The 13,914-nt window shown below is 40.6% G+C and overlaps 1 protein-coding gene across 6 annotated transcripts in view; it reads left to right on the plus strand.

Annotated features, from left to right (window-relative positions):
• Positions 1-13,914, plus strand: part of CTNNA3 (catenin alpha 3) — a 1,730,823-nt gene that overhangs the window by 1,578,949 nt on the left and 137,960 nt on the right. Inside the window, exon 16 of one of the 6 annotated variants that reach the window (XM_041748055.1) lies at positions 5,070-5,200. The exons of the other annotated variants lie outside the window; for them this stretch is intronic. Coding sequence (XP_041603989.1) covers positions 5,070-5,178 — 109 coding nt within the window. The 3' untranslated portion in view covers positions 5,179-5,200. Of the gene's footprint in view, positions 1-5,069; positions 5,201-13,914 lie in introns of those variants that run through there. 6 annotated transcript variants of the gene reach the window in all.

Below are 13,914 nucleotides of genomic sequence, written 5' to 3' on the forward strand. Positions count from 1 at the left end.
GAAATGAAAACATAGAGACAGGTGAGGAAGACCAGTTAGAATTATTGCTGGGCTGGAGTTATATTTTTAAATAGTGTGATCAAGATAGGACTCATCTGAGCAACATTTGAAGGAGATGGGAGGTTAAGCATGCAGATTTCCAGGGAAAGTGAGTTTGAAGCAGAAGTCACAATTAGAGATAATCCTAGCTGGGAAGCATTCCTGACATTTGAGCCTAGAATAATTAGCGTGAGATGAGATCAGAGATATGAAGGAAGGTACAAGACATATCAAGTGAGAACTTTAGCTTTTACTCTGTGTGCAATAGGGGCCATTCCAGGATTTTGAATAATGATGTTTACTGCTCTGTATTACATTTTAAAAGGGTCACTCCTGTATGGAGAAACACACACACACACACACACACACACACACACACACAAAAGGCAAGAACAGAAACACAGAGACCAGATAGAAGCAGTAAAAGGAACCCAGGAAAAACTTAATGTGCTCTTCTACTCTAAGGACTCTGTGTCTTTTATATCTTTGACATCTTTTTCACTTTTCTATCTATCATCTTCCTGGAGCTCCAATTAGTTGGATGTTAGATGTATTGATTCTTCATATCTTAGTTTTTCCCTCAAAAGTTCCACCTCTTGTCCTCAATTTTATATTCTAATTCTTCCATTGAAATTATTTTTTAAAGAATTTATTTTTAAGTGATTTCTACAACTGATGAGATTCACAACCTTGATATCAAGAGTCCTTGCTTCATCAACTAAGCCAGCCTAGCATGCCTTCAATTGAAATTATTTTAAAGAGAATTTTCTAGTTTCAAAATGTCTTTTTTTTTTGTTCTTTGAATGCTTTCATTTTCTCCTACACTTGTCTTATGGATATACTCTCTTCATAAATTCTTTGACAATATTTGTATGGAGAGCTTTATTTGGATAGATTCTATTTAGCTTTTTTCATTTCCTTGAATAACGTATGCCTTCACAACGGTCATTTCTCCCCTGTTTATCTTATGATTTATTTTCCATGCTGAAGACTGTTCTCAAATGTATGGTAATTCTTGGATTTCTGTTTATATTTTAAAATAAGCCAAAGAAAAGCATACTTTACAGTTGTGCATGTAGGCGGGACTTGTCTCTCTCTCACTTGATAAAGAATAAATGTGATAAATCTAGCCTTTATGCTGGGTGACTCTAGACACTATTTTGAGATGTCAACATTTGTGTTAGAAATTAGAGTACTCTTAGAATATGCTTTTTATATTTCTTTAGAAAGAAGCATCCACCTTTTAGCTTGAGAGAGAAATGTTTGCCTGTCAGTCTCCTGGAGACAGAGGAGGGCTACTGGAAGTGGGGTAGAATTGACTATGTGTAAACAGGATTCCAGCCCAGTTGTTTGCTCTAACTGGTATTGCCAAGTCTGGGGCCTCTGTATATGATCTTAAGCTGAGATTTCTTTGACTATGATCCATAAGTAAATACAACATTATGTAAGTGCTAAGTGTTCATATTTTCCTTTAAAAATATAACAAGATACTTAGTGAAGTTGAGAAGGTTTCTCTCAGGAAGTAACAATTATGAGGAGATCTGAGTGATAAGAAGGAGTTAACAAGATAGAACAGTAGAGAGCATATTCCTGGTACAGCATGTTAAAAAGTTTTATTTCAGGAGAAAGCATAGTGTAAATGAGATACATTTTTGTTGTTATTGATTGCACAATTTTGGACACAGTGTTACTAGTGGCAATGACTAATTGCTATCACAAAGATACATAAAATGCAAATATTAATATATTCACCTTAATGAAATAAATACTAAAAACAACTAGCAATTTTGAGCCACTAGTGTGTGTTGTCATTTATATGTATTATCAATTTTATTTATTTATTTTTTTATATTTTTTTTAATTTTTATTTATTTATGATAGTCACACAGAGAGAGAGAGAGGCAGAGACACAGGCAGAGGGAGAAGCAGGCTCCATGCACCGGGAGCCCGATGTGGGATTCGATCCCGGGTCTCCAGGATCGTGCCCTGGGCCAAAGGCAGGCGCCAAACCGCTGCGCCACCCAGGGATCCCTCAATTTTATATATATATAATTTTATATATATATATATATGTATCTGTTATTTTTCTAATTTGCAAATTTGGAAATTAAAATTCAAAGAATATAGATAATTTGCCCAAGATCATGTAACCATAAGAATTGTTGGTAAGAAAGAACTTCCTCTGCCCCAGAATCCTAGCTAGATTTAGAATCAACTTGACATGAGACAGATTAACTGGAGAAAATCAGATTTAATAGGCCTACTTCCACGGAATCCACACAGACAAGAAATTCCAAAGACAATGAGGCAACCTGAAGCTTGTTTGAGCTAAGGAGAGACAGAGGGCCTGAGGATCAAGGGGAAGAAAAGTCATTAGCAGGAAGGTGAAAGGCGATGTTGGGAAAAACAAAGGTGGCCTTATGGTGAAGATAAGGCCTTCTGGCCTTCTGGGATAAAGGGGAGTCTTGGGCAGCCTGGGTGGCTTAGCGGTTTAGCACCTGCCTTTGGCCCAGGGCGTAATCCCAGAGACCCGGGATTGAGTCCCATATCAGGCTCCCTGCATGGAGCCTGCTTCTCCCTCTCCCTGTGTCTCTGCCTCTCTCTCTGTGTCTCTCGTGAATAAATAAATAGAATATTTTTAAAAATAAAAAAAAAGAGGGAGTCTCTGTTAATAGCTCTCTTCCTGGTACAGGCTCTCCCTCCCAGTATAAATTAGGCAGTAGGGAGGAGGCAGAGAACTTTTCCTGCACCTACTGAGTTTTGATTACTTTTAACTCAAAATAATATTTATGGCGAAGAGATCCAGCTTAGGGCAGCCTGCCCTGGGACCCTACAAGGTAGAGCATTATCAAACCCAGACTCTGATTTTCATATTACAACTCTTTTCTCCATAACAAGTTGTGAAATAAAACCATAGTTTATGAAGTTTAGTAAGTCTTTAAAATTCCTGTACTTGTTTACCTATTCATTTGATTTTATTTTTCCTTTACATATTTAATGTATATCAGTGTTTAGAATAACAAAACAAAATTGAACTAAACAGAAGAAAACACATAGAAATGCTAATAGAGAGTCAGAATTATTGTTAGAACTGTACAATATCACTTAGAGCTTCATTTTTGTATAGTAAAGCCTTAGGGACAAACAGGGGTAGGCGGGGCTAGGTAGAGGGCCAAGGAAGCAGGCTCACAAAAATCCCAAAACTGCTGAGTTGAGGAAACCAGATATAGAGGAACAAGCCAGACCACCCTGCCCTATGTGTGGGCAGGGAGGGTATCTTGTTATAACAGCTACTTGTGACCAACAAATAACCAAACCTCAAAGAAGTAAGCCATTAAAGATGTTATCGCTAGTCCTTACTCAATGGTGATGTCAATGGATAATGTTAAAGAGATTTAGGTTCTATGATTAGGCCTTCAATAAAAGACCAGCCCTACTAGCCCTCAGTGGCAACCCTGTCCGGATCCCACTCATTTCTGAGAGCTTTCTCTTTATCTTTACCTAATACATTTCTATGCCTTTACTCACTCTCCTGTGTCCGAGAGATTTCATTCTTCCACTCCATGAGACCAGAACCAAGCTCTCCCATATCAGTACCATATTAGCTCCAAAAATTAGAGCCCAGGGATCCCTGGGTGGCGCAGCGGTTTGGCGCCTGCCTTTGGCCCAGGGCGCGATCCTGGAGACCCGGGATCGAATCCCACGTCGGGCTCCCGGTGCATGGAGCCTGCTTCTCCCTCCGCCTGTGTCTCTCCCTCTCTCTCTCTCTCTGTGACTATCATAAATAAATAAGAAAATTTAAAAAAAAAAAAAAACAAAAAAACAAAAATTAGAGCCCAATCATCAAAATGATTAAGACTGATTCTGTTCTGATTTACTGTAAAATTTCAAAACCTTGTGTCCTCAGTGCTAATAAGGTGAAATAAATACGGTCGTGAGATTTGTTAATAAATGAAAGATCAAAGTGACTGCAATATTAAAATGGGAAAACTCTATAGACAGTTTGCTGCTCAACACTGAAGGTAACAGAGAGAGGGGAAAAGTATCAGTCAAACAGGGTCTAGCAGAAGGCTAAATTTTTTAAATGAGACACTCTCATGTTTTATTTTAAAAAGTCTTTTCGACTTTTATCCTTCTGCAGATGTTCCTGAGTCTAATGATTCTTTCTTACTTTGTTTTGATAGAATTCTTAAGTGTGTGTTCCTTTCCTTTTTTGTTCTTTAGAAATCAATGGAGACTAACAGGATGAGCAAGGCACAAAACTGAGGAATGATAGAACCCAGTTCAGTGAAAATACTGATTAAATACCTTCACCAAAGCAAAAGTTAATATGATAAGCCTTGCAAGAACATAAAGAATTACCATAGGAGGATTATTATAAAGCCTTGCATGTTGAACCAACTTTTTGTTTTTATTTTTTCCCACATGAGGCAGATACCACAGTCATTTAAAGTATATATAAATAGGAATAGAAATTCAATGATAGAACAAGAAATCAGAAGGAACTTCCACGATTGTTAACTTTCACTAAAGTGGGATTGTATTCCATTGTTTCACTAAAGATCTTTAATGCCAAAGTCTCAGAAATTCAAAATAGGAGGTTCATGGGGGGAGATATAAAACAAACTGCCACTAGACAGTGAGACTCACAGTTTGATTTTCAATCCAAATATGTGTGTGCGTGTGCCCATGCACATGCACAACTGTCCAGTGTATGTGTTACTTCTAACATTTGGCATGGTCATGCAGAATCCTTTCTAACAGCTGATTTACCAATGTACTACATAGACTCATTTTTGAATCAAAATTCTTTTATGAAACACAATGTCTCCTACTTATAATGCTTAAGGTAGCAAAATGCCTGTTATTATCGTGGCTAGATATATTCCATTGCTGAAAATCCTCCTCTAAATCTGAGGCTCAGAAAATGTACTCCATTTTACATAATTATACCCTTGGAAATCACCATTTCTGCCTGATGCAAGTTGAATGCTGCTGCTTAAGAGGTATGAATTATTTCTTTGTTACAGGTGGACAAACCATAGATGTGAAAACGACAGATCATGCGCAAAAACATTCAATGATGTAAAACAAATTTTCCTGAATTTTTATCTTCCATCATTATTCAGAGCTAAGTAACACTTGAAAAAAAAGAAACAGTGCCATTTAAATAAAATACACAATTGCTAATTCGAACCATGGGCGTTTGGCATTGTTTTCCAGGAGACTGGATGGGTGGGTTGTTTTGATCCACTGTGACCCACACTATGCATTTACAATTGGGCTTGCTGAAATAACAGCTGGAGCTTGGCAGCGAGGTTTTTCTCTGCCAAATTAACTGAGGATGTGTGGGGATGAAATCTGTGACCTTGTCTTCATTAACCCGGTTCTTTACTCAACTGAGTTAATTTCTCCAGTCCATATTGGGCTGTGTGCTGTTTATAACAGCAGACCATCAAAAACTGTGTAACATCATGGATATTGGCAGCATTTTCGTTCTAAAATGAAAGGTTTTCTTGAAGAAGCTGATATCAGTTAATCACTGTTAACCAAAGCATTTATCTAGATGCACAGTTGTCACTGCTAGATTTAAAACATAAGAGATGATGCTGTTAACATTAGGAATATTCGGGGTATCTGTTTTAGAAATGGTGATCTGTGGAAAACCAGCTTTGTCCTCAAGCCATGAGGGTGATATTTTATCGAGCCAGGTGCTGAATATAGAGGGCACAGTCATCTGCTCTCTATATAATGCTGATTCTTAAGTCCCTTCGCTTGTGCTACTTTTATTTATTCATGAAACTTGTCTTGGTCTGTTTCAGGCTAGTCATAGATCAGTTTCATCCTTAGAATTTGTGTTTACTTAGTGTCCCCAATCTGTTACTCATCCTTGAAAATGTGTTTCACTTCTTAATTTGGCCATTGTTCATACTATCAAATAATTTAGTATTGACTTAGTACATTGCCTGGGAAATAGAGTTTGATTATTGTTTTTAATTTCAACTTGTCAATAAAAGCCTAATGTAATATGTAGACTTTCTGAACCATACATTGGTACAGTCCATCTTTACAGAAGGTGCTCTCATTTTGTTCAAAGGCCTGTACACCAAAGCATGGGTATTTTCATACCCCTTATCAGTTGGGGAAACTATCTCAATGACTCTGGGAAAAGTTTTACTTTTTTTTTTTAACCTGTTATCTATCAGTTTCTCAGTTTTTAGAGGAGGCACATACCTTTGGTTCTTACTAAATCAAATAGTGCTACTGAAAAGAAATCCAATTCTAATCCATTTGTGAGAAGAGTGTTTTTGAATAGTCACCATAAACCTGTATTAGTTAAAACATCATGATGCTAGGTACATGGAGGGTCTGCAGGTTTTCCAGATTATATAAATACCTGTGATTTTTTTTTTCTGAAAGAGGGCTTGTTGAAGAACTGCAACAGTGATTTAGCAATTCAGCCATTGTATAAATGATCTTATTTATCAAGGATTGTATTTCAAATATTGAAAAGGCCAGAAAATTCCTGTAGTCCATCTTCTCATTTTATGGGTGAGAAAATGAGACTGAAAATGGCTCAGGAAGCGATGTGATAATATATCTAGGGAGAACTCAGATCTATTTATTCAAGCAGCATTTCATCACTGCACACATTTGAGCTGGTATTTTTAAAGCAGAATTTGTTGTAACATTGTATGAGAGCATACTTTAGTTAATTTGACTGATATCTGTATTTCTGTAATAAAAGAGGAACATACATCACCTCCATGTTTTTTATTACTGGAAATGGAGAAGCCAGGTGACTAAGTCAAAACTGGCTGATGTCAATATGAATCAACATCCTACTTCAAATATTGCCCTCTGTTTACCACTTCAAACTCATGAGATATGCATGCTAACAGATGAACTACCAAGCTCTAAAACTTTTTCTATTTGCTAAAAATATTTTTAAATGAAAAGTTGTGACTGCTTCCTCTGTTGAAATGTAAAAGAATAGTAAATCCACCAGCTCCTGGAAGCCATTTTTAGTATTTGTTTCAGCATTGTTTTACTGGGTTAGAATTTTAAGTAAATATGGAAATAACTGGCTGGCCAAAGACTTTCTTAAAATATTTATTGACACCTAATTCATGATAAGCCTGTTTTAAGTACTAGAGATGCTTAATCTGACCAAAGCTTTAAGGGTCAAATTTGAATTATAGCAAATTACAGCAAAGAAACAACTATATTATTCAAAACAACAACAAAAATAGCCTGATATGGTTTAACATCATTGTTTTGCACCATATGCTATGGGAGAACAATGAGGGAGTAACTCAATATTTTGAGGATGTCCATATATTTTTTAAAGGAGTAAAAATTAAACATTAGACACCAGAGGATGAATTAGAATTCATTAGGTAAACAAGTGAGGAAAGAGATTATAGGCTAAGGAGACAGAAAAGCTAAGTATGGAAATAAGAATACAAAGGTGTGGGGGGAGGGGCAAGATGGCGGAGGAGTAGGGTCTCCAGGTCACCTGTCCTCAGCAAATTACCTAGAAAACCATCCAATCATCCTGAAAACCTACGAATTCGGCCTGAGATTTAAAGAGAGACCAGCTGGAACACTACAGTGAGAAGAGTTCGTGCTTCTATCAAGGTAGGAAGACGGGGAAAAAGAAATAAAGAAACAAAAGGCCTCCAAGGGGGAGGGGCCCCGCGAGGAGCCGGGCTGAGGCCGGGGCGAGTGTCCCCAGGACAGGAGAGCCCCGTCCCGGAGGAGCAGGAGCTGCACCGACCTTCCCGGGGGAAAGGCCTCCCGGGGAATTGGAGCAGGATCCCCAGAAAGGCGGGGATGCCCTCGGGCTCCCTGGGACAGTAACAGAGGAACTGCGCCCCGGGAGATGCGCCGAGCTCCCTAAGGGCTGCAGCGCTCGAAGGGACCCGGAGCAGCTCGGAGGGGCTCGGGCGGCGGCTCCGCGGAGGGGGCTGCGGGGCTCCGGGAACAGCCCAGCGGCGGCGGCTCGGGCGGAGGAAGAAGCTCCGCGGAGGGGGCGGCGCGGCTCCGGGAACAGCTCGGAGGGGCTCGGGCGGCGGCTCCGCGGAGGGGGCTGCGGGGCTCCGGGAACAGCTCAGCGGCGGCGGCTCGGGCGGAGGAAGAAGCTCCGCGCGGAGGGGGCTGCGCAGCTCCGGGAACAGCTCGGAGGGGCTCGGGCGGCGGCTCCGCGGAGGGGGCTGCGCGGCTCCGGGAACAGCTCAGCGGCGGCGGCTCGCGCAGAGGAAGAAGCTCCGCGCGGAGGGGGCTGCGCGGCTCCGGGAACAGCTCGGAGGGGCTCGGGCGGCGGCTCCGCGGAGGGGGCTGCACCGCCGGGAGCGCGAATCCAACAGCGCAGGCCCCGGAGCACAGGGCGCCGGGACACAGCCCAGGATCCGGCCTCCCCCGGGACAGGCAGAGGCCGGGAGGGCCCAGGACAGCAAGGACGCTCCTGCCTGGAACTGAGCAGATCAGCGGCCCCGCCCCGGAGCCCCCAGGCCCTGCAGACGGAGAGCCCCGGAGCTACTGCGGGGGCTGGATCCAGGGTCCCAGAGCTGCCCCCGCCACTGTGGCTTCCTCCCGGGGCCCCACGGGGTAAACACCCCCACTGAGCCCTGCACCAGGCAGGGGCAGAGCAGCTCCCCCAAGTGCTAACACCTGAGAATCAGCACAGCAGGCCCCTCCCCCAGAAGACCAGCGAGACGGACCAGTTCCAAGGGAAGTCAAGGGACTTACAGTACACAGAATCGGAAGATACTCCCCCGTGGTGTTTTTTGTTTTTGTTTTTGTTTTGTTTTTTTTTGTTTTGTTTTGTGCTTTTTTTTTTTTTCTCTCTTTCTTCTTGATTTCTGATTGCTTCCCCCACCCCCCCTTTTTTTCTTTTTTCTCCTTTCTTTCTTTTTCTTCTCTTTTTCCCCTATTTTTTTCTTCTTTCTCTTTTTTCTTTTTCTCTTTTTTTCCTTCTCTCTCTTTTTCTCCTTTTCCCAATACAACTTGTTTTTGGCCACTCTGCACTGAGCAAAATGACTAGAAGGAAAACCTCACCTCAAAAAAAAGAATCAGAAACAGCCCACTCTCCCACAGAGTTACAAAATATGGATTACAATTCAATGTCAGAAAGCCAATTCAGAAGCACTATTTTACAGCTACTGGTGGCTCTAGAAAAAACCATAAAGGACTCAAGAGACTTCATGACTGCAGAATTTAGATCCAATCAGGCAGAAATTAAAAATCAATTAAATGAGATGCAATCCAAGCTAGAAGTCCTAACGACGAGGCTTGACGAGGTGGAAGAACGAGTGAGTGACATAGAAGACAAGTTGATGGCAAAGAGGGAAACTGAGGAAAAAAGAGACAGGCAATTAAAAGACCATGAGGATAGATTAAGGGAAATAAATGATAGCCTGAGGAAGAAAAACCTACGTTTAATTGGGGTTCCTGAGGGCGCGGAAAGGGACAGAGGGCCAGAATATGTATTTGAACAAATCCTAGCTGAAAACTTTCCGAATCTGGGAAGGGAAACAGGCATTCAGATCCAGGAAATAGAGAGATCCCCCCCTAAAATCAACAAAAACCGTTCAACACCTCGACATTTAATAGTGAAGCTTGCAAATTCCAAAGATAAGGAGAAGATCCTTAAAGCAGCAAGAGAAAAAAAGTCCCTGACTTTTATGGGGAGGAATATTAGGGTAACAGCAGACCTCTCCACAGAGACCTGGCAGGCCAGAAAGGGCTGGCAGGATATATTCAGGGTCCTAAATGAAAAGAACATGCAACCAAGAATACTTTACCCAGCAAGGCTTTCATTCAAAATGGAAGGAGAGATAAAGAGCTTCCAAGACAGGCAGGAACTGAAAGAATATGTAACCTCCAAACCAGCTCTCCAAGAAATTTTAAGGGGGACTCTTAAAATTCCCCTTTAAGAAGAAGTTCAGTGGAACAATCCACAAAAACAAGGACTGAATAGATATGATGACACTAAACTCATATCTATCAATAGTAACTCTGAACGTGAACGGGCTTAATGACCCCATCAAAAGGCGCAGGGCTTCAGACTGGATAAAAAAGCAGGACCCATCTATTTGCTGTCTACAAGAGACTCATTTTAGACAGAAGGACACCTACAACCTGAAAATAAAAGGTTGGAGAACCATTTACCATTCAAATGGTCCTCAAAAGAAAGCAGGGGTTGCCATCCTTATATCAGATAAATTAAAATTTACCCCGAAGACTATAGTGAGAGATGAAGAGGGACACTATCTCATACTCAAAGGATCTATCCAACAAGAGGACTTAACAATCCTCAATATATATGCCCCGAATGTGGGAGCTGCCAAATATTTAAACCAATTAATAACCAAACTCAAGAAATACCTTGATAATAATACACTTATACTTGGTGACTTCAATCTAGCTCTTTCTACCCTGGATAGGTCTTCTAAGCACAACATCTCCAAAGAAACGAGAGCTTTAAATGATACACTGGACCAGATGGATTTCACAGATATCTACAGAACTTTACATCCAAACTCAACTGAATACACATTCTTCTCAAGTGCACATGGAACTTTCTCCAGAATAGACCACATACTGGGTCACAAATCGGGTCTGAACCGATACCAAAAGATCGGGATAGTCCCCTGTATATTCTCAGACCATAATGCCTTGAAATTAGAACTTAATCACAACAAGAAATATGGAAGGACCACAAACACGTGGAGGTTAAGGACCATCCTGCTAAAAGATGAAAAGGTCAACCAGGAAATTAAGGAAGAATTAAAAAGATTCATGGAAACTAATGAAAATGAAGATACAACCGTTCAAAATCTTTGGGATGCAGCAAAAGCAGTCCTGAGGGGGAAATACATCGCAATACAAGCATACATTCAAAAACTGGAAAGATCTCAAATTCAAAAGCTCACCTTACACATAAAGGAACTAGAGAAAAAGCAACAAATAGACCCCACCCCCAGCAGAAGAAGAGAGTTAATTAAGATTCGAGCAGAACTCAATGATATCGAGACCAAAAGAACTGTGGAACAGATCAACAGAACCAGGAGTTGGTTCTTTGAAAGAATTAATAAGATAGATAAACCATTAGCCAACCTTATTAAAAAGAAGAGAGAGAAGACTCAAATTAATAAAATCATGAATGAGAAAGGGGACATCACTACCAACACCAAGGAAATACAAACGATTTTAAAAACATATTATGAACAGCTGTATGCCAATAAATTAGGAAATCTAGAAGAAATGGACGCATTCCTGGAAAGCCACAAACTACCAAAACTGGAGCAGGAAGAAATAGAAAACCTGAACAGGCCAATAACCAGGGAGGAAATTGAAGCAGTCATCAAAAACCTCCCAAGACACAAGAGTCCAGGGCCAGATGGCTTCCCAGGGGAATTCTATCAAACGTTTAAAGAAGAAATCATACCTATTCTACTAAAGCTGTTTGGAAAGATAGAAAGAGATGGAGTACTTCCAAATTCGTTCTATGAGGCCAGCATCACCTTAATTCCAAAACCAGACAAAGACCCCACCAAAAAGGAGAATTACAGACCAATATCCCTGATGAACATGGATGCAAAAATTCTCAACAAGATACTAGCCAATAGGATCCAACAACACATTAAGAAAATTATTCACCATGACCAAGTAGGATTTATCCCTGGGACACAAGGCTGGTTCAACACTCGTAAAACCATCAATGTGATTCATCATATCAGCAAGAGAAAAACCAAGAACCATATGATACTCTCATTAGATGCAGAGAAAGCATTTGACAAAATACAGCATCCATTCCTGATCAAAACCCTTCAGAGTGTTGGGATAGAGGGAACTTTCCTCGACATCTTAAAAGCCATCTACGAAAAGCCCACAGCAAATATCATTCTCAATGGGGAAGCACTGGGAGCCTTTCCCCTAAGATCAGGAACAAGACAGGGATGTCCACTCTCACCACTGCTGTTCAACATAGTTCTGGAAGTCCTCGCCTCAGCAATCAGACAACAAAAAGACATTAAAGGCATTCAAATTGGCAAAGAAGAAGTCAAACTCTCCCTCTTCGCCGATGACATGATACTCTACATAGAAAACCCAAAAGCCTCCACCCCCAGATTGCTAGAACTCATACAGCAATTTGGTAGCGTGGCAGGATACAAAATCAATGCCCAGAAATCAATGGCATTTCTATACACTAACAATGAGACTGAAGAAAGAGAAATTAAGGAGTCAATCCCATTTACAATTGCACCCAAAAGCATAAGATACCTAGGAATAAACCTAACCAAAGAGGTAAAAGATCTATACCCTAAAAACTATAGAACACTTCTGAAAGAAATTGAGGAAGACACAAAGAGATGGAAAAATATTCCATGCTCATGGATTGGCAGAATTAATATTGTAAAAATGTCAATGTTACCCAGGGCAATTTATACGTTTAATGCAATCCCTATCAAAATACCATGGACTTTCTTCAGAGAGTTAGAACAAATTATTTTAAGATTTGTGTGGAATCAGAAAAGACCCCGAATAGCCAGGGGAATTTTAAAAAAGAAAACCTTAGCTGGGGGCATCACAATGCCAGATTTCAGGTTGTATTACAAAGCTGTGGTCATCAAGACAGTGTGGTACTGGCACAAAAACAGACACATAGATCAATGGAACAGAATAGAGAACCCAGAAGTGGACCCTGAAATGTACGGTCATCTAATATTCGATAAAGGAGGAAAGACTATCCATTGGAAGAAAGACAGTCTCTTCAATAAATGGTGCTGGGAAAATTGGACATCCACATGCAGAAGAATGAAACTGGACCACTCTCTTTCACCATACACAAAGATAAACTCAAAATGGATGAGAGATCTAAATGTGAGACAAGATTCCATCAAAATCCTAGAGGAGAACACAGGCAACACCCTTTTTGAACTTGGCCACAGTAACTTCTTGCAAGATACATCCACGAAGGCAAAAGAAACAAAAGCAAAAATGAACTATTGGGACTTCATCAAGATAAGAAGCTTTTGCACAGCAAAGGATACAGTCAACAAAACTAAAAGACAACCTACAGAATGGGAGAAGATATTTGCAAATGACATATCAGATAAAGGGCTAGTTTCCAAAATCTATAAAGAACTTATTAAACTCAACACCAAAGAAACAAACAATCCAATCATGAAATGGGCAAAAGACATGAAGAGAAATCTCACAGAGGAAGACATGGACATGGCCAACAAGCACATGAGAAAATGCTCTGCATCACTTGCCATCAGGGAAATACAAATCAAAACCACAATGAGATACCACCTCACACCAGTGAGAATGGGGAAAATTAACAAGGCAGGAAACAACAAATGTTGGAGAGGATGCGGAGAAAAGGGAACCCTCTTACACTGTTGGTGGGAATGTGAACTGGTGCAGCCACTCTGGAAAACTGTGTGGAGGTTCCTCAAAGAGTTAAAAATAGACCTGCCCTACGACCCAGCAATTGCACTGTTGGGGATTTACCCCAAAGATTCAGATGCAATGAAACGTCGGGACACCTGCACCCCGATGTTTCTAGCAGCAATGGCCACAATAGCCAAACTGTGGAAGGAGCCTCGGTGTCCATTGAAAGATGAATGGATAAAGAAGATGTGGTTTATGTATACAATGGAATATTACTCAGCAATTAGAAACGACAAATACCCACCATTTGCTTCAACGTGGATGGAACTGGAGGGTATTATGCTGAGTGAAATAAGTCAATCGGAGAAGGACAAACAGTGTATGTTCTCATTCATTTGGGGAATATGAATAATAGTGAAAGGGAATATAAAGGAAGGGAAAAGAAATGTTGGGAAATATCAGGAAGGGAGA

Source organism: Vulpes lagopus, chromosome 3 (assembly GCF_018345385.1).
Source record: "Vulpes lagopus strain Blue_001 chromosome 3, ASM1834538v1, whole genome shotgun sequence".
Lineage (NCBI taxonomy): Eukaryota > Metazoa > Chordata > Mammalia > Carnivora > Canidae > Vulpes > Vulpes lagopus.